General features: G+C 38.7%; 2 protein-coding genes across 2 annotated transcripts in view; both read right to left on the minus strand.

The window, feature by feature from the left end:
* LOC127618631 (uncharacterized) overlaps window positions 1-22,224 on the minus strand; it is a 342,725-nt gene that overhangs the window by 153,165 nt on the left and 167,336 nt on the right.
* The window catches only part of LOC127618541 (zinc finger protein 721-like), a 162,561-nt gene continuing 145,033 nt past the window's right edge, over window positions 4,697-22,224 (minus strand). The window contains exon 3 of the mRNA XM_052091043.1: window positions 4,697-10,603. Coding sequence (XP_051947003.1) covers window positions 7,947-10,603 — 2,657 coding nt within the window. The 3' untranslated portion in view covers window positions 4,697-7,946. The remainder of the gene's footprint in view (window positions 10,604-22,224) is intronic.

Raw genomic sequence — 22,224 nt, forward strand, 5'->3', positions numbered from 1 at the left:
CCGCGCATTAAGTGCCACGCGAACATTGCCGTTAACCCATGGTTTCTGGTTGGGGTAGATCCATATTGTTTTGGTCGGAAACAACATCCTCTACGCACTTCCTGATGAAACACGTTACGCTATCAGCGTAAACCTCAATGTCGTCATCAGAGGCCGACCGGAACATCTCCTGATCAAAAGAGTCTTGTAGCATAGAGTCTGATTGGTCCGACCAGCACTATATCGTTCTGAGGGTCGGTGCTTCCTTTTTCAGTTTCTGCCAGTAAGCGGCCAGAAGCAGAACAGAAGAGTGGTATGATTTGCCAAATGGTGGGCGGGTGAGGGATTTGTAGACATTCCGGAAAGGAGAATAGCAATGGTGCCCTTGTGTGTTGAAGCTGATGTGTTGGTGGTATTTTTGTGTGATTGTTTTAAAATTGGCTTTGTTAAAGTCCCCGGTAACAATGAACGCAGCCTCAGGGTGCACGGTTTCCTGCTCACTTATACTCCCATACAGTTCCTTAAGTGCCCGGTCTGTGTCTGTTTGTGGGGGATGCACTCAGCAGTGATAATGACCGCTGTAAATTCCCTCGGTAGCCAGAATGGTTGAAACAGAAGCATGAGATATTTCAGATCAGGGGAGCAGAAATACTTGATAAAATGTACGTTCCTCTGATCACACCATGATTTGTTGATCATAAAATATACACCACCACCTCTGCTTTTACCTGAGTGATCTTTCGCTCTGTCCGATCTGTGCACGGAGAACCATGCAGGTTCGATGACCGAGTCTGGAATCTCCGCGAGACATCCAGGTTTCTGTAAGGCAGATAACGCAGCAATCCCTCATCTCTCGTTGGAAAGAGATCTGCACTCTCAGCTTGCAGAGCTTGTTGTCCAGAGACTGAACATTTCCCAGTAGTATACTGGGTAGTGGGGGTCGATTTGTGCGACGACTTACTGTGATGAGTATGCAGGCTCTTTCCCCTGGACTCATCGGACCCACTGGCTCTTTCCCCTTTTCCTTCTGCTTTGTCTGGGCAGACAAAGGGCTCCGCTGGTGTGTTTGTAAAAAGCGGGTCGGCATTGAGGGATTTGAAGTCCGGTTTTCGGTGTGTAATTGCAGAACCAATGTCCAAAAGCATTTGTTTGTCGTATACAACAAGGCAGACAACATCCAAGACAAAAAAAAAAAAAACTGTAAACAAAACAAACAATAAACTGCAGTGTTGGGTTGGAGCTCGCAACGCAGCAGCCATACTCGGTGCCATCTTGAGTCCAGAGTGTTGAGATCCTTTGAAAATATGGATCAACATTTTGAGATTTCCAGGTCTCAATTCTTTAGGTATTTACAGCTGCGCCACCTGCTTTGTACTATTTTTGGGAGTAGCATACACCCCCTAAAGCAGCAGATACTCCGGAAGTGGTGATTACTGCTTTTGGAAAAGGTCATGAGGCATCAGTGTATGCCAATTCAGAGTCTAGGGGATGGAGCTTCAACTTTTCTCAAGAGATTATGGGAGAGATTTAAACTTGGTATTGAAGGGCTAGAATTAAAAAAAAAAACATTAATTCTGTATCTAGAGATGCAAGCGTGCGCCTTATGCAATTTAAGATTTTACATTGATTAAAGACACACCCACCTGCTGGCAATTCCAATCAGAAGATGGGAACACAACTCATGTTTTTTGGTGGTGTGTTAAGATCCAAGAATTCTGGTTGACTGTGTAGGTGAGGGTAAACTGGTTCTTATGCAAATGTAGTTATTGCCATGGAGTGTCGGTAAGGACACGGAAGCAGAAATCCAGACTTAAATCTTTTGTGTGTGTGTGTGTGTGTGTGTGTGTGTGTAAATGTATAAGATTAACAAACTACAATATGCCTAATAGCATGGTAGATATTACACTTAATTCCAAATAACACTGTGTTTCCATATTCATATATACTACCAGGCTTGCAAAGGCATATAAAGGCAATTACAGGCATGTAAACATAAAACTGAGTATACATGTTGTACAAATATTAATTTAGACTTGCATTACAATTAACTTTGCACTCAACAGACAATTACAATTAAAGCACACAAATAAATATATGGAAATTAAATCCAATTAGCCTGGTATTATTTTGAGGAGCATGGAATGATCTCCATTATATTTATGTCTCCTGGATAAGTGCCTATTTTTGTTAAACACTTGTGAGTCCGCTAATCTCCTGCTATTCTGCCTAAACTTAGATTTACATATTTAACAGTCAACAAATGCATCATATACATAAATAGCAACAATGACTCTATCAAAGACAAGATGAATACAAGTAAAAAGGGAATGGAAAGGATGGACAGGAAAAGCTATCTTTGACTCTCTGCCCGACTCTGACTAACTGAGAATAAACAAGTCCCTAATGTTCTGCATCATTGGGCAAGTGCTGCATTTTAATTGGCTGTCATTTTGTATGATCAGTAAGAGAGGCTACCCCAAAACTAAGCTCAGACCCACCTATTCCAAACACAGAGCCCTTGCACCTGATGCTGAATCTCCATTGGCTGATCTCTTGCATGATCAGTGCATGGGCAAGACTTGGGTCACTCAGAGGGCAGAGCTGGGTTTCTCTTCTTCAATCTGTATTTTAGGCGATGGGGTGGTCATTTGTATAGGGGATAAATACAATGGGTCCTAGCCAGTGTAATGATCAGTAGACAGATCATTTTGAGGGGATGGAATTTGGCTGGTGCACCCTCATTTCAGGAGTTGTGTACGGAGATGGGTAGGGTGGCAGCATTTGAAGAGAGAGTCAGATAGAAGGCTAGGCAAGCTGGAGGTGTTAAGAAGTGGGGCAGCTATCTGACGTTTTTGTAAGGCTCTCAGGAGGGGCAGTGGAGAGGGATTTATAGTTTAAATGTGTGTGATTATTATATAACATATATATATATATATATATATATATATATATATATATATATATATATATATATGTATATATATATATTGTTTTGTGAGTTGGGATGATTGTTGGGGGTCAAGATGAGGTGGGGGATTGGGAGGGGAAGGGAAATAATGGGGGTTAAAAGTTGATTCTGTGCATCAATGTTTTTCTTTTCAGTTTCATTTGTTAGAATCAATAAAACGTTTTAATCTGAAAAAGATGTCTATAAATACAAGCGTCACTTGATTGCATATCCTTTGAATACCTAAGTATTGATCCAAAACATGCTCCACGCATTATATTTATAATTATTTATAGGCTTCCAAAATACTTATTGCTGAGGATTTCAGCATTCATATAGATAATCTGGAACACAACACTGCAAAATAACTCACACTCCCAATCATTGATAGACTCAGGATTTGATCATTAGTAAGGGACTAAACATTTCATCCACTGCTAATAAGGATGTAGCACTATCTGACCAATTCTGTATTTTCTTTGATATATTGATTTCTCCTGCAACTGAAGATAGATCTGCCTCTGATAAAAGAGGCACATAAATGAGAATACTAGTGTGCAATTTATGAAAGTTATATCTATTACTTCAAGTATGTCCAAAAGATATTCAACTGTGTTGAATATAAAACTGTTAAAAGTTAAAAATGCTATTGATGGCATTACTACTGTAAATGTCAGGAAGATTACTGGCAGATTACTTTCAATTTGGAACTAGGTACAGCTAGATGGATTTTCTTCTGAAACATTATAAACAACAACATAAACAACTCCCATACAATTTTGCAACTGTAGAGAGACTAACCCCCAACAGAGGTTCCCTGTGAAATGTTCTCTGACAGCAAACACAGTGAGTTTGCATGTTTTTTCATGAAGATCAATGATATTATGATGGCCATCATCTTCGTCCTCATACTGCACTGAGGCAGCACCCACCACAACAACTGAATAAATTAGTCACTATGGGTGGGTTGCACCAACAAATATTAATCTTAAATGTATATTAAGTCAAGGTTTATCTGATAATTCTGTTTCTGTTACTTTAAACATTGTTTAAAAATAATCAGGGTTACATTTTAACCATCGATTTGATCCTGATTTATATTTCACAATAAATCTGATTTAACTTTAATCCTGTTGCTTGAATACATTCTCTCATTTAAATCTGTTAGGGATTAACTTTAAACTAGCAGCTGAGGTGGTTTAAATCAACTTAACCTACAATTAAACATGAAAGACATGGTAAACAAACAGTGGATGTGCCATCAGCCCTTTATCATAGAATTGGTTTATTATGGTACAAAATGTTGGGCCATTGACTACATTCATCTTGGTGGTGGCACGATAACCTGCTTCCCCATCCTATATTTGCGGGAAACAGGACATAGATGAGCCTCTTGTGGAGAAGCGAGTGAAGAGTGTAATTTCGGCATTTAAGGTGAACGGTTGCAAGCAACATATCGCTATTCCTCCGCTCCTCTCTTATACTCATTTCAGTCGGCAGCCTGGGCTGTTAATTTGTGGCACTGATGAGAGGAGGCTAGTCAATACTGAGACCCGTGTGGTCCTTTTTTCTTAAAATATGATGCCATATTTTAAAACTTGTGACATTGTACACACTGCTGTGATGTTTTCCTAACCTCACTGATCTGCCCTGTGTTCAAATCTACAGCTACAGTGCATATAAAAAGTCTAAACACCCCTGTTAAAATGCCAGGTTTTTGTGATGTAAAAGAATGAGACAAAGATAAATCATGTCAGAAATTTTTCCACTTTTAATGTGACCTATAATGTGAATAATTCAATTGAAAAACAGACTGAAATCTTTGTGTGTGTGTGTGGGGGGGGGGGGGCTTACAATAACCTGGTTGCATAAGTGTGCACACCCTCTTATAACTGAGGATGTGGCTGCATTCAGAATTAAACAATCACATTCAAACTCATGTTAAATAGAAGTCATTACACACCTGCCATCATTTAAAGTGACTATGATTAATCACAAATAAATTTCAGCTGTTCTAGTAGGATTTTCCTGACATTTTCTTAGTTGCATTTCAGAGCAAAAGCCATGGTCCGCAGAGAGCTTCCAAAGCATGTTGAAAGATATCAGTCAGGAGAAGGGTACAAAATAATTTCCAAAGCATTAGATATACCATGGAACTCAGTGAAGACAGTCAACATCAAGTGGAGAAAATATGGCACAACAGAGACATTACCAAGATCTGGACATCCTTCCAAAATTGATGAAAAGACGAGAAGAAAACTGGCCAGGGAGGCTTCCAAGAGGCCTACAGCAACATTAAAGGAACTGCAGGAATTTCTGGCAAGTACTGGCTGTGTGCAACATGTGACAACAGTCTCCCGTATTCTTCATATGAATGGGCTATGGGGTAGGGTGGCAAGACAGAAGCCTTATCTTACAAAGAAAAACATCCAAGCCTGGCTGAAGTTAGCAAAAACAAACATCAAGTTTCCCAAAAGCACGTGGGAAAATGTGTTATGGTCTGATGAAACCAAGGTTGAACTTTTTGGCCATAATTCCAAAAGGTATGTTTGGCGCAAAAACAACACTATACATCACCCAAAGGACACCATACATTTACATTTATGCATTTGGCAGACGCTTTTATCCAAAGCGACTTACAGTGCACTTATTACAGGGACAATCCCCCTGGAGCAACCTGGAGTTAAGTGCCTTGCTCAAAGACACAATGGTGGTGGCTGTGGGGATCGAACCAGTGACCTTCTGATTACCAGTTATGTGCTTTAGCCCACTACGCCACCACCACAGTGAAGCATGGTGGTGGCAGCATCATGCTTTGGGGCTGTTTTTCTTCAGCTGGAACCGGAGCCTTAGTCAGGGTGGAGGGAATTATGAACAGTTCCAAATACCAGGCAATTTTGGCACAAAACCTTCAGGCGTCCGTTAGAAAGCTGAAGTTCACCTTTCAGCATGATAACGACCCAAAGCACACATCCAAATCCAAAAAAGCATGGCTTCACCAGAAGAAGATTAACATTTTGGAATGGCCCAGCCAGAGTCCAGACATGAATCCAATTGAACATCTGTGGGGTGATCTGAAGAGGGCTGTGCACAGGAGATATCCTCGCAATCTGACAGATTTGGAGTTCTTTTGTAAAGAAGAGTGGGCAAATATTGCCACGTATAATAAAAATATGTAACTGAATCAGACATGAAATGAGCATTTTAGGATTTATTAGCTGGCAGCCCTGCTGTCATGGAAACGAATCAGTCTCTGTAGTTATGTCATGGAGTTTTGAACACTGATTTTATATGTCCTCAATCAATAATGGCAACCTCATTGAAGAAATGTCATACTACGATGTGTATCGAAAGTTTACGTTTGGTGAACTCTGGACCACGAATCAGACTCAAACAACAGACACAACTGACTCAGAGGCAGGGTTTCCCGCAGCACTTTGAAACTAAGGCGGCCGCCTAAGCAACACACGCCTGCCGCCTTAACTACGTCGTCAAAAAAATATATATGAGCGATATTCGCCGTGTTACTGTGTCCTGTTTTCTCCCTTTCCATCTTTAAATATGTGATAAGCCTTCGTGTTCGCTTCAGTCTTGTTATCAGCGTGTTCTTCCGCAGCGGTGCCGAGCGTGTGTGTGTGTTCATCTGAGCCTCATTGGTCTGTCACTGCTCGTCAATGTCAGAATATCAATCAAATCAAAGTAGGCGGGCTTTATGTTCACAGCGCGAATTTTAGCAGAGCGACTTGACAGTAAAGGAGCGACTCGACAGCTTCAGTTTACAGTCGGTCAAGTGCGAGATAAGATGTAAGTTGCTAAACTAAACATTTGCTATTTGACAGTTTTTTAGGTCATAAATGTTAAACGAATCACAAAAATAATCAGGCAAATTAATAAACTTTTGTCTATTTTCGCCATTTTGAACTGAAAATAGACCACTATGTGACGTGACTGACGTAATGTAGCCTAATAATTAATTTACTGTCATTGTGAGGGGACAAGACACATTAACCAGGGTACCCGCAGGATCTTAAAAGCATTGAAAAATAATCTCAAATTAAGGCCTTAAAAGCCTTGGATTTGGTATACAAAGTCTTGGATTTCTTTACAAATGTATTATATATTTTTTGCCTTTACTAGCATTAAGTTCATACCATAACAAAATTAACTGTTACTAATGCAGGCTAATTAAAAATTCATGCAACGTTGAGTGCATCCCGCACTCCACGTCATAGCAGAAAGCGTGAAAGCGTGCGCACCGTTACTATGGTTACTAGGCAAGTGAATTGCAGAACAAGATAGTAGCCAAGCGTAGTTTGTCGTCTGAAGTGGGAACGTTTCAGTTTAATGCCAGAATTCAATAATTTAAACCCCAAATCAGAGCTTTTCTGTTAAAAGAACATGTTTTCTACCCGGTCTTTTCAATAGTATCTGGCAATCATGCGCGCGCGCTCTCTAACGCAAGAAGCGCGGATGATCTGAAAACACAGACGAGCTGGAGTTCAGCAATCTTCATTTGAGATTGTCAACTTAAATTGAAGGGTCATTCAGTCGGCCTGTGTTCTGTCACGAGCCGCTTGCACTGTTTGTGCGAACAAAATGCAGGCTGATATCCCAGCGGTGTTTTTAATGTTGATGCAATGTTTCCCGAATATCCACACGATTTCAAATGTGACATTGATTTTATACAACAGTAAAAAAACAAAACAAAATGGTAACATTAAGTGATTTACTACATTTAAAACAGTATAGTCAGGCTTATTGCTCTATTTTGCAATGAAATCTGTGGCTTTGAACGAATCTTAATTTGTGTCAGGAGTTATGCAATTCCAAATACCCCCCCCCCCCCCACCTTAACTAACACATTTTCTGCGGGAAACCCTGTCAGAGGTGTATTCATTCATCTGGTGAAACCAATAATTGCTCCGACACTCGAACACAGTGTGTCTACTGGGACATGTAAAAAACTTTCTTTGTACTTGCTGCCCTAAAACATTTCCCACATGTTCATGCAGGGCAGTTTCTAGGGATAGGCAGTTTTACGAGTGAAACTCTTTCCAAAGTGTGAGCACTTGTAAGGTTTTTCTCCAGTATGAATTCTCTGGTGTTTTTTCAGGTATTCTGACTGAGTGAAACTCTTTTCACAGTGTGAGCACTTGTAAGATTTTTCTCCAGTATGAATTCTCTCATGTGTTTTCAGTTGTTGTGACTGAGTGAAACTCTTTTCACAGTGTGAGCATTTGTAAGGTTTTTCTCCAGTATGAATTCTTTCATGTTTTTTCAGGTATTCTGACTGAGTGAAACTCTTTTCACAATGTGAGCATTTGTAAGTTTTTTCTCCAGTATGAATTCTCTCATGTTTTTTCAGGTATACTGACTGAGTGAAACTCTTTCCACAGTGTGAGCACTTGTAAGGTTTTTCTCCAGTATGAAGTCTCTCATGTTTTTTCAGGTCTTGTGAATAAGTGAAACACTTTTCACAGTTTGAGCACTTGTAAGGTTTTTCTCCAGTATGAATTCTCTGGTGTTTTTTCAGGTGATGTGACCGGGTGAAACTCTTTTCACAGTGTGAGCACTTGTAAGGTTTTTCTCCAGTATGCATTCTCTCATGTGTTTTCAGTTGTTGTGACTGAGTGAAACTCTTTTCACAGTGTGAGCATTTGTAAGGTTTTTCTCCAGTATGAATTCTCTCATGTTTTTTCAGGTATTCTGACTGAGTGAAACTCTTTTCACAGTGTGAGCACTTGTAAGGTTTTTCTCCAGTATGAAGTCTCTCATGTTTTTTCAAGTATTCTGACTGAGTGAAACTCTTTCCACAGTGTGAGCATTTGTAAGGTTTTTCTCCAGTATGAATTCTCTCATGTTTTTTCAGGTATTCTGACTGAGTGAAACTCTTTTCACAGTGTGAGCACTTGTAAGGTTTTTCTCCAGTATGAAGTCTCTCATGTTTTTTCAGGTATTCTGACTGAGTGAAACTCTTTCCACAGTGTGAGCACTTGTAAGGTTTTTCTCCAGTATGAATTCTCTCATGTGTTTTCAGTTGTTGTGACCAAGTGAATCTCTTTTCACAGTGTGAGCACTTGTAAGGTTTTTCTCCAGTATGAATTATTTTGTGTGTTTTCAGTTGTTGTGACCAAGTGAATCTCTTTTCACAGTGTGAGCACTTGTAAGGTTTTTCTCCAGTATGAATTATTTTGTGTGTTTTCAGTTGTTGTGACCAAGTGAATCTCTTTTCACAGTGTGAGCACTTGTAAGGTTTTTCTCCAGTATGAATTATTTTGTGTGTTTTCAGTTGTTGTGACCAAGTGAAACTCTTTCCACAGTGTGAGCACTTGTAAGGTTTTTCTCCAGTATGAATTTTCTCGTGTGTTTTCAGGTTTTGTGACTGAGTGAAACTCTTTTCACAGTGTGAGCACTTGAAAGGTTTTTCTCCAGTATGAATTCTCTCATGTGTTTTCAGATAATGTAACTGAGTGAAACTCTTTTCACAGTGTGAGCACTTGTAAGATTTTTCTCCAGTATGGATTTTCTTATGTGTTTTCAGATAATGTAACTGAGTGAAACTCTTTTCACAGTGTGAGCACTTGTAAGATTTTTCCCCAGTATGGATTTTCTCGTGTGTTTTCAGGTTTTGTGACTGAGTGAAACTCTTTTCACAGTGTGAGCACTTGAAAGGTTTTTCTCCAGTATGAATTCTCTCATGTGTTTTCAGATAATGTAACTGAGTGAAACTCTTTTCACAGTGTGAGCACTTGTAAGGTTTTTCTCCAGTATGGATTTTCTCATGTGTTTTCAGGTTTTGTGACTGAGTGAAACTCTTTCCACAGTGTGAGCACTGGTAAGGCGTTTCTCCAGTATGGATTCTCTCATGTGATTTCTGGTCTTGTAACCGAGTGAAACTCTTTTCACAGTGTGAGCATTTGTGAGGTTTTTCTCCAGTATGAACTCTCTTGTGTCTTTTCAGGTTTTGTGACTGTGTGAAACTCTTTCCACAGTGTGAGCATTTGTAAGGTTTCTCTCCAGTATGAATTCTCTCGTGTGTTTTCAGGTTTATTGACTGTGTGAAACTTTTTCCACAGCGTGAGCACTTGTATGGTTTTTCTCCAGCATGAATTATTTGGTGCTGTTTCTTGCTGCCGGCTGTAGTAAAGGTCTTCCCACATTCAAAGCACATATGAGCCCCCACACAGGTATGTATTTTCTGGTGCTTTTTCAAATAGGACAGGTGTGTAAAACGGTTTCCACAAAAAGAACACTTGTAAGGCTTCTCGTCTGTGTGAGTTTTCATGTGTTTTCTTAGGCTTGAATTCAAAACAAATGTTTTACCACACTTGTCACATTTAAATGGTCTCTCTCCAGAATGACAGCGGAGATGACCTTTGAGACAAACTGTATATGCAAAACCTTTCCCACACTGATGGCACGTGTACGGTTTCTCTCCATTATGAACGTTCATGTGTTTATTAAACCGGCTTTTATTTGTGAAAATCTTTCCACACTGTGAGCAGGTGAAAGTATTTTTGGCTGCTCTTCTTTTATGCTTTTCTGGTGTTAAATTCTTCTTAGTCTTTGAGCAAATCAAAGATTTTTCTCCAGTTATAAAATCATGATGTTTCTGACACTGAAGTTTGTTCTCCATGTTATTCAGTTCTTGACATTTCTCCTTCACTTCCATCAGTTCTACAATAAACACAGTAAATAGACAAAAATCAATTCAAGAGGTAGAAACTTAAAATAAATCATATTGAACCTTAATTCAATATCAGAAAACAACAAACATCCAGTATTAATTTGTGTTTGCTGTGCAAGCTTTATTTATTTATACTGTTTATTCCACCAACTAACTGCATTTAATAATGAATAGTCATCAGGGTTTGATATTAACACCTGCCCACCCTAAAATCAGCAGTAGCCTAGTGGGTATTTCTTTCCCTCTTACTAGCCACTTTGACAGGTGATGTTTTCAGGGTTTTCCTGCATTGAATATTCTGTGAAAGTTGGGCCACTGCCAAAGCAAAACAATTATTCTATCCATCTCAAGTTCATTGCTCATAAGCACTAAATATGTTGCTCATATTAGATATGCACATCTGCGAGGGTTGAATGAATTATGGTTTTGCGTCAGGAATGCAAACTACTCACCTTTTTCCTAAAGTCTCTCTTTTTTTTTAAAGCTAAATCTAAAATGTTACTTACTTGCTGTTATTGGTTCTCTGAGCTGCCAATCTTCATTACCCTGATGACATCATCTCCACTCTCCACCAATGGATGGCGCTTCCTACCCTTTAAAAGCCGGTTGAATTCATGTGTTTGTAGCTTATTCGTTCGATGACCAATTTGCATGTTAGCTCCTGGTTGTGTATATTGTCACTGGCTCATTGTGACTCTGCTTGTTAATTTTTGTTTACTGACAAAGTCACTCGTTATCCCATTCGCTGTTTATGTGACTTTTGTTGGTGTTATTCTTATAACTCGCTGCTCTTCTAACCAGAGTTGAAAGATGTCATGTGACATACACTATGCATCATGTAGACTCTTATTTGTATTAGACACCCTAGGTTAGGAGTGAGTGCCAACCCCTGTACTTATGTTTTTGAGATCAGGTAGAACAGTTTAGATATTGGAGATTCAAACGCTGAAGACCTGTTTTATTTCTTTATTGTGGTTTTGTTCGGTCTGACAACTTAATGAGATTGGAGGCTTAAAGAAGTGAGCTAGAATTGTTTTGTTTTGAATCTTTTCTTTGGCTTCACTCATGTCCCTCTTCCCTCTGGTTTTGTTATTAGTATATTCTTTGTATTATAAGTATATACTCTTTACTCATTTATCATTGACTTTTCATTACGGTGATATGAAAAGTATAAATTACTTTTACACCATATACTTACCTGGTTGTTCTGTAATTTCCTCGTTGGGGGCTCGTCCGGGATATTCAAATAAATATATAAATATCTATTTTAAGACATGTCCTGGAAGGATTTTTTTGTGTGTGGTAAATTTCAATTTTGTTGGCCTAGGGTTGTGTTAAAAGCATGTCTATGTGAGCCAGTGTTATAGTGTGGATTGTGGTTAACAGTGAAGGCTCTGTTTAATTTACAAAGCTTTATTAGTAGTCCCTCCGAAGAACAGATCAATCTGTGTAGGAAGCAGAGTCTGTTGTTAATAGCAGAACACTATCACATTCAGGTTGGGAGGCAGGCTCTTAAGAAAGACATCAAGAACATAATTCTGCAGAGGTTAGTAGAGCTTAACGTTCTCTCTTTATCTGGAGCTAGTGGGGAGTAGACTGGCGGAGATGTAGAGCTACCTGGTGCTGGCATGGAACATTCCAGTTTTGGGGATGATGTGGACAAACGGGAGGATAGAGCAGGTGCCGAGGCTGTTGCCAAAGCCAGCTTACCGCCCTTTAAACAATTTTCTCTAGGGTCACGAGAGAGGGGGGCGTGACAAAGTCCATCTTGCTCTTTAACAGTATGAGGCACAGGAAAAAACTTGGACATAACAGGCTGAATTAGAGCTGCGTTGAGAGAAACGCAGGCTCGAGATCTAAGCTGATAAGCAGGTGAAGCTGCGACCGCTTGAGTTAGAGGCAGAGAAGGTTGTTGCTGGCTCGGTTGTGCAGCCTATCCGAGGTCAGGTCACTAATGTACCTCCGTTAGGTGATGTGTCTTCTGTCTCCTTTGATGTTATCGAACATATAGCATTGGTGCCACAATTTAGAGTATCAGAGGTAGATTCATATTTTGGTGCATTTGAGCACATCGCTTCAGCTCTTCATTGGCTGAAGGATGTTTGGTCTCTTTTGCTATAGTGCAATTAATAGGACAAGCTCAAGAGGTATGTACTACTCTCTCTTTGGAGGAGAGTTTGAAATAGTATTCAGTGAAATCTGCTATTCTCCGTGCTTATGAGCTGGTTCCCAAAGCATACCGACGGAGGATTCGAAGTCATAAAAAAAATACTAACCAGACTTTGGTTAGTACTATTATCTGAGGAGTTTGTTAACACAAAATGTTTTCACTTCAACACGTGGAGAGAAGTTTCTAGCTGTTTCTTCTGTCACAGTTCACTCATCCCAAGTCCAGTGTTCCCATTCTAAAGTAGTTTGGGAATGTTTCTATTGTAATAAACAGGGACATGTCATCGCGGATTGTTCTACTTTAAAACGCAAACAACAACCACAAATCAAAAGCAATTATTGCACTATTACACTAGAACTAATTTGTTGTTCCTTCATCTTATAGTCAACATGTGTTGTGTTTTGCCCATGATCATCAGCTGTCTGGTCATTTGGGAGTTACAAATACCTACTATAGGATATGGAGGCATTTCCTTTGGCCAAGGTTGAAAAAAAAGATGTTGCCCAGTACGGTGATACCTGTCAATTTGTAGGGAATCAAAATCAGGGGATTCCCCCTGTGCCACTCTCTCCTATTTCTGTGATTGGGGAACTTTTTGAACACATACTAGTGGATTGTGTTGGTCTGTTGCCCAATATGCTTACTATGATGTGTGTGGCTACTAGATTTTCTGAGGCAATTCCTTAACAAAAAAGGGATTTTATAGGGATTGGGATGAGGGAGTTCCCTTGGTTCTGTTTGCTGTGTGCGAAACAGTACAAGACTCTTTGGGATTTAGTCCAGCAGAACTTGTGTTTCGTCATAATGTTAGAGGACCTTTAAAACTCCTAAAAGAACAGATGTTAGAGGTGGAATCAAAACCTGAAACAAATATATTGGAGTATGTTAGCAAGTTTTGAGACCGATTACATACTGTCTGTTCTCTTGCTAAAGAGTCTCTAGCTGCAACTCAGAATGGAATGAAAGCTGGTTTGATTGGAAAGCGGTTGCTCGATCATTTCTGCCTGGTGATAAAGTGCTTGTGCCTGTTCCAGGGTCTGCTCTATCCACTCATTTCTTTGGCCCTTATGTTGTTACAAAGAAAATAAGTGATATGGATTATGTCATTCGTACACCGGACAGAAAATGCCAGACTCGAATTTGCCATATCAACATGTTAAAGGTTTAACACACCAGAACTGAAGCTCCAGTAGGAATTACAGTTGCTGTAACTTTGGATGAGGTGTTATCTTCTCTGTATTGATGAGGATGTTGTAGTGCTGCTTCACATTGCGCTAGATTATCAAATTCAGAGACATTGAAAAATCTTCCATCTCATCTTACACATTTATCTGTAGAGCAGAGTTCTGACACTATGCAATGAATCAATGATTCTCTTACTCTTTTCAGTGATGTTCCTATCCAAACCTCAGTTTTGCACCATGACATTAATGTAAACTGTGCCAGGCCTATTAAGCCACATGCTAACAGTGTTAATGTCATAAAGAGGGCTCTTGCAAAACAAGAGGCAAGTTATTTACTGGAAAATGAATACTGGACTAGCCAAAAGCAGCTGAAGTCCTTGGGAGTTCTCCATGCTTGCTTGTTCCCAAACCTGATGGAACATTCGATTCTGCACCGATTACCGTAGGGTGAACGCTGTAACAGTGCCCGATAGTTATCCTATACCTTGCATGAAAGATTGTATAGACAAGGTAGGTTCAATGCATTTGAGTAATTTGAATTTATTAAAGGGGTACTGGCAGGTTCCACTCACTGCCCGTGCTTCGGAAATCTCAGCATTTGTAACACCTGATAATTTTCTCCAATATTATACCATGGATTTGGATTGCGAAATGTGGCTGCAACATTTCAGCGTCTCAAATATTGTACTAGCAGAGGTACCCAACTGCAGTGCATATTTAGATGACGTTGTGTATTCATCAGATTGGGATAAACGTTTGTCTTTTGAGAATGGTGTTTGAAAGATTTGCAGCAGCTTCTCTAACCCTCAACTTAGCAAAATGTGAATTTGGGCAAGCTACAGTAACATATCTTGTTAAGGAATTTGGTCAGGATCAAGTTCGCCCTGTGGAAGCTAAAGTAACCGCTATTGTTGATTTTCCAACTCCTACAACCCGCCAAGAACTGCGTAGATTCCTAGGGATGGCTGGGAATTATCATACTTTTTGTAGGAACTTCTCTACTGTCGTTCATCCCCTCACAGCATTTAGTCCATCTAAATCTTATATTTGGTCAATGGTGTCAACATGCTTTTGACAGTCCAAAAGCCCTTTTGTGTGATATTCCTCTTGACTAATGGTACATGAACAAAGATTGCTTTCCATTGCTTGCTCGGACTGCACACACGTATTTATCTGATCCAAGCACCAGCACAGAGAGAGAGACAATTCAGTGCAGCATCTCATGTTCTTGATGAGAAGAGGAACAGTCTCTCCTGCCAGAAAGCGGAGCAACTTTTGTTCTTGAAGAGAAACCTGGCAATTTTACTTGAATAGAAAGCAGTTCAACATGCTGTGTATAGAAATTACATTCAAATTTGTGTAGCCCTGCAAAACTTTGTTCTTCACAGAAGGCTGCATCTGTTGTTTACAGTTTTAGGTTGGTTTTAGTTCCATTACTGCTGTTTTGCACAATAATTTTATATTAAAGTGGAAATACGTTTACATAAACAGAATAGAGGCCCTCTGCCGTTCTGTGTTTTGCCTGTTGTTTTCATTAAAATGACTTTAGCATATTTCAACTTTTTGTAATCGCAAGATGCTAGCCTAGAGCTGCTAAATTAAATACTTTACTGATGTTTTGCATATCATTATAGTTTGAGAATGTTACATTGTTTGGATCTGTTAAATTTGATTGTTAAAGAGCGGAATAAAGACTAATATATTTAAAATTGTTTTAATATATTTTCTGTCCAATTTCGGTGTGTTACTTTCAATAAAAGTGACCAATTTATTGGTTTGTAGTTTTTCCAATTCCGATTCATTAAATTAATTAAAAAGTACAATATTAATACAATTATTTATATATATTAAAAAATATATTTTTCGGCCAAGTGCATCCTGAATTTTTGGTTTCGGCCCAGAATTTTCATTTCGGTGCATCACTACACCTCAGATATGCATATAGATGGCTTTTCTGTCATCTGTTCTTAAAAATATAATAGTGTTTCTTCAAGCATATGTCAGTGAGTGTATAACAGCATTTCTTGTGTCATTCTGAATCTGAGATGTCTTAGTTACCCACCATGCCATTATATTGGGTACCTGCAATTAAACATCATCTATAAATGTGCATACTTTGATACATTGGTAAAGAACCTCATTCATAAGGTATCCACCAGTATAACATTTCACACCAGTGTTTTCCCTTGTACCGAGTTAAACCGGTAACACCGTACACTGTGGCAACCCTAATTTCAAGGTCCACTTCCGATGCTTGTGTGCCCACTGTAGTCTCTTTTGATGGTGGACAGGGGTCATCATGGGCACTCTGACTGGCCTACAGCTACGCAGCCCCATATGCAGCAGGGTGCAATGCACTGAGTGTTGTGACCAGTCATCTGGCCATAACATTTTGGCCCTTGTCAAATTCACTCAGGCCTTTACTTTTGCATTCAACACATTGACAACGAGAACTGATTGTTTGCTTACCATCTAAATCTACCCAAACCTTGACATGTGGCATTGCTAGGAGAAGATTAACGTCATTTACTTCAACTGTGAGTGGTCATAATGTTTTGGCTCATCATTGTACATATCTGTTAACATCTCAGTAAATTAAGTTTAGCGATCCAAATACGTGCAGCACCGCTGGAAAAAATCAGTGCAAAAAACACTGTAAACAACTTGTAAAATGACATTCGATTGACATGAAAATGTAAATCATTAAAGCAAGAAACATACCTGAAGAAACATAATCTTCATCAATCTGTTGTTCCTCTACTGTGTTTTCTTCTTTTATCTCCTCCAGCTCCACTTCGATCTTCACTGGTATCTGCAGCATCTGCTGTTCTCCAGGGTTAAAGACAAAAGCAAGAGACTCTGTGGAGATTTGATCATCATCTTCATTACTCTGTTGTTCCTCTACTTTGATTTCTCCTCTCATCTTCATCAGGTTCCTGCAGTCCAGCAGCTTCACTGAACACATCTTCACTGGTATCTGCAGCATCTGCTGTTCTCCAGCATTACAGACAGAAGTCAGAGACTCTGTGGAGGTTTGATCATCATCATCATCTTCATATTCATCACTCTGTTGTTCCTCTTCTTTTATCTCCTCCAGCATCACTTCAATCTCCGCTGGTGTCAGAGACTCTGTGGGGGTTTGATCACCCTGATTACCATCAGTAGAACAGAGTAAAGTGAGCTGTGAGTCCTGTGTGTCTCTGGATCTCTGTTCAGAGAGTTTGTCCAGCAGTCGCTGTGGTGTGGACTGATCTCTGCCGCTCCACACTGAATCCTGACATTCTGTGGAGGTCCCATCAGTCACACACACTGAAGATTGACAGGAAACCTTTTCCAGCTCCTGACAAACACAACACAATCACATCTGTACCGTTCATAATATCACATCATTTGAAAGCTTACAATCACAACTTTAAGGATGATATGAATGTTTAACCTGTAACCTGTCGTCTCTCTCCATCAGTTTTGTCTTCAGTGACGTCACCTCTTTCTTCAGCTGAGAGATTTCTGTGATGAAATCATCAATATCCTGCATGGACAGATCAGTTCCTACTGAATTACAGCAGATCACATCCACCTGCTCTCATGATGAACATCTAAACACAAAAACATCATCATTATAATGGACTGACATTCATCAAACTCAAAAATATTATTATAAGATTATAAACAGCTCTGTTAAATAACTTTGTTTCTGATATGGTAGCCTATAAATATAAATGTGTGGAGTTTGGTTTCATTTCAGCAGGAATATTATCAGATATTATAACAGGCTTTAACATTTACTCGCCTTCATTTAACTAATTTACAATCAGCCGATGAATATAACAAGCTCATTTATCACAAATTAAACATGATATTCTCACATTTCTGCTTGTTCCTCCTGAAACTGAATATAATAAAGTCGGATGAATGACTCTCAGAATGTTCTTCACTTTTTTCAAGACTATAAACTATCAGAACTATTTGTCCAATGCGGAGTTCACTTTCAGAAAACAAGCTTTAACATTTTAAAATTGAAATATTTTAAATCTAACCATCTTTGCCTCGGATCGCGTTTTTTTAGTTTTCAGGTCGGACCCGGTGGCAAAACTTCAAGGAAAGAAATTAGGGACATCTGTGAGGCGAAAGGTACACAATCAGTGATATACACTCATTTCTGTATGGAAACGGCTTAAGGGCAGATTTCTTTTGTGATAAACCAAAACTTATGTGACAAAGTGTTTCTTTTTTCACTAGAATATTGACAAACTCTATATTTGAATACATTGGAAATGTTTTAAAATGGCATAATTTTTAAATAACATTTTTTATTATGTTAAAGTATTCATTAAATACTTTCTATTATATATAAGAGAGAGAGAGAGAGAGGTTTATTATCTTCCGTCAGCTCCACTGATAAAGTTAGTAACGTTTTCTGCATTAAAACCTTTTTCCCCCTCTCTCTGGCCTGACATTGATTAAGTTTTGTGTTATATTTACCATGATTTTACTACAGTATCCATATTTTAACCGTAATATTAAAAGTGACACCATAATAATAATACAGGAAAATGAAAACTGTGGTTAATTTTGTGTTATTATGGTTTGAGCACAAATATCATAGTTTAACTGGTTACTGTAGTAGTTTAATCATGGTATTTGAAGTTAAACCATAATAAATCACAAGATTAATCATGATAAATATATAGTAAAATAAAATCACACGGAAGCTAAAAAACATACATTAGAAAAATAATGGCTTTACTATAGTAGTTACCATGACAGTGTGATGTTTTTGGTCTGAAACATGGTTTTACTATAGTAATATTGTAGTAAACATGACTGAGGTGGGGCATATTTGTTTTAGTTTCTTTTGGGACCAAAACCATGTTTTAATAAAGATTATTCATGGTTAATCTTGTGATTACTTTGGTTTTATTACAAATACAATGATTAAATTACCTCAGTAATCACAGTTAAACTACAGTTATTGTAGTAAAACAATAATAATCACAAAATTATGTTTTTTAAACAACATTATCCGTTTTCCTTAAGTATTATAGTTTCACTACGAATATAATGGTTAAAATATGGTTACTGTAGTAAAATCATGGTCAATTTATAGCGAGGGAAAGTAAAACTATTTCAGAAAACAAACTCCCCCTGAAGGGGCTCCGAAGTTTTTTGTTTATTTCTTCTGAAACTGAATATTTTACAGAGTCCGTCGCAAAACCACCACAAACGACGATCATAATCTTCTATTACGATCAATAAAACGCCAAAGAGAGAAAAACAACATGCACAGATATACACAAACATAAACCACAAATGAAGATAAACACATTCAAACACTTACAGATCAATTCTTCTCTTCTTCTTGTGTTTAATGGCGCTTTTGCGTCTCCTACTGACTGGAGTGTGGACGCACTCAAGTATCACTGGCTGTAGCGTGCTGAACGGGGCGGGGCTACACGTGTCGCTCCGCCCATAACTTACTCTCATTGGCTCGGTCATCTTGTATAGGTGTACGTGATAGGAAAAGCGTTTTAAAATAGTTTATCTTCATTATTTTGATTATAGTGCTGTGGCTCATAAGTGACATGAAATTGTGTTTTACCTCACAGTTCTTTGCAAACACATATATTAGGAGTCAGACTGAACATGCATCATGTTGTTGTTTTAGTCTTGTTGAAACATGAGGGGGAATTTGTTTTGTAGTTTTACTTTCCCTCGCTATAAATTGACCATGATTTTACTGCAGTATTTTATCCATTATATTCGTAGTGAAACTATAGTACTACAGGAAACCGAATACTGTGGTTTAAAAACATAATATAGTGATTATTATGGTTTTACTACAATAACTGTAGTTTAACTGTGATTACTGAGGTAATTTAACCATTGTATTTGTAATAAAACCAAAGTAATCACAAGATTAACCATGAATAATCTTTATTAAAACATGGTTTTGGTCCCAAAAGAAACTAAAACAAACATGTCCCACCTCAGTCATGTTTACTACAATATTACTATAGTAAAACCATGTTTCAGACCAAAAACATCACACTGTCATGGTAACTACTATAGTAAAGCCATGATTTTTATATTGTATGTTTTTTAGCTTCAGTGTGTTTTTATTTTACTATAGATTTATCATGATTAATTTTGTGATTATTATGGTTTAACTTCAAATACCATGATTAAACTACTACAGTAACCAGTTAAACTATGATATTTGTGCTCAAACCATAATAACACAAAATTAACCAGTTTTCATTTTCCTGTATTATTTCTATGGTGTCACTTTGATTATCACTGTTAAAATATGGATACTGTAGTTAAATCATGGTAAATTGAACACTCAGTTCAATCAATGTCAGGCCAGAGAGAGGGTGAAAAATATTTTAATGCTAAAAGCGTTACTAACTTGTATTAAATTATAGAGTTTGTTAATGGCACCAACCAAACATCCATTTTTGATATATAATGAAAAAAAGTTTATTTTGGAAATGGATACTTTGCCTTTAATACATTCAAATATAATTATTTGTACTTTTTAAACAACTTTAATATTTACATTAATGCTACACAAGAGTACTAGAAAAAAAAAGCTCCCAAAGTCACCGAAATGTAACAATAAAAGCCAAAATTTGTTTTCACAAATGCATCCACACTCCAGTCCAGTAGGAGACAGAAAAGCTCCATAAACACAAGATGAAGGAACTCATATCCGTTTTCAATGTGTTTAAATTAAAGGGTTAGTTCACCCAAAAATGAAAACTATCCCATAATTATTTGTAATGGTTCAGTTTAAGTGTAAAGACAGGTTATATGTCAACCTTTAAGCGCCCTCTTGTGGCGAGGATTGTGTATGGTATCTTCCGTACGACTTGTGTATGACTTGCGTCAAGTTGAGTTCATTGTAATGTGTCATGGCTGAAGAGCTGACCTTGGATTGTGTAAACCAAGGTCTGTCGCAACGTACAAAACTAACACGTTGCTCAACGGCCGTCCATCATACCTCAGGCCATGTACCAATGTCCTGCAAATAAAAGATAAATCTGTAAGTCAACCAAAAGACATTCAGAGCTGTACAGATACTTACCAGGCAAGGCAAACAGACAATCTCGGGGACACTGTCTTCATCAGGAAGGAGGATGATGAAAAGTTAGCACCTTCACAACAGGATGCGCAATTTCTCACAATAATGCAGAACGAAATGTATCAGGATGAGACAAACAGCTGGGTTGCACCCCTTCCCTTTGTTACACCCAGACAACGTCTACCAAATAACCGACACCAGGCCTTAAAAAGACTCAACACACTCAAACGAAGCCTCGACAGAAAACCCGAGATGAGAGAGCACTTTGTACAGTTCATGCAAAAAGTCATTGACAACAAGCAAGCAGAAGTCGCCCCCCCTTTACAGCTGAATGAGGAGTGTTGGTATCTCCCCATGTTTGGGGTGTACCACCCGCAGAAACCCAAGCAAATCCATGTAGTTTTTGACTCGAGCGCCAAACATGAGGGCGTAGCGCTCAACGATGTCCTCTTAAGCGGGCCAGATCTCAACAACGCCTTGCTTGGGGTTCTAATCAGATTCCGCAGAGAGCCCATCGCAATAACAGCAGATGTGGAACAAATGTTCTACTGTTTCACAGTAAGAGAAGACCATCGCAATTTCCTACGATTTCTCTGGTTTAAAGACAACAACGTCACAAAAGAAATTATCGAGTATCGCATGAAAGTTCATGTTTTTGGAAATCGTCCGTCTCCCTCTGTTGAAATCTATGGGCTCCGCAAGGCAGCTGAAGCCAGTTTGAAAGAATATGGCAAGGACGCAGAGCATTTTGTCACCAGGAACTTTTACGTAGACGACGGTCTAACCTCACTCCCAACTGAATTGGAAGCAATCGCTCTCCTGCAAAAAACACAGAAAATGTTAGCAGAGTTGAATCTGCATTTACACAAAATTGCCTCAAACAGCAGCAAGGTCATGGAAGCGTTCCCAGCCAATGACTTAGCAAAAGACATCAATAGCCTTGACTTAGACACTGACCCATTACCTGTGCAAAGAGGTTTAGGCATCAGCTGGAGTCTCGAATCGGATACTTTCACATTTCAAGTCTCTAAAGAACAAAAACCATTCACCAAAAGAGGCGTGCTATCCACTGTTAATAGTTTGCACGACCCCTTAGGTTTTGTTGCGCCTATAACTGTACAGGGAAAAGCACTCATAAGAGAACTAACCTCCGAACCATGCGACTGGGACGAC

The sequence above is a fragment of the Xyrauchen texanus genome, chromosome 25 (genome assembly GCF_025860055.1).
Source record: "Xyrauchen texanus isolate HMW12.3.18 chromosome 25, RBS_HiC_50CHRs, whole genome shotgun sequence".
NCBI lineage: Eukaryota > Metazoa > Chordata > Actinopteri > Cypriniformes > Catostomidae > Xyrauchen > Xyrauchen texanus.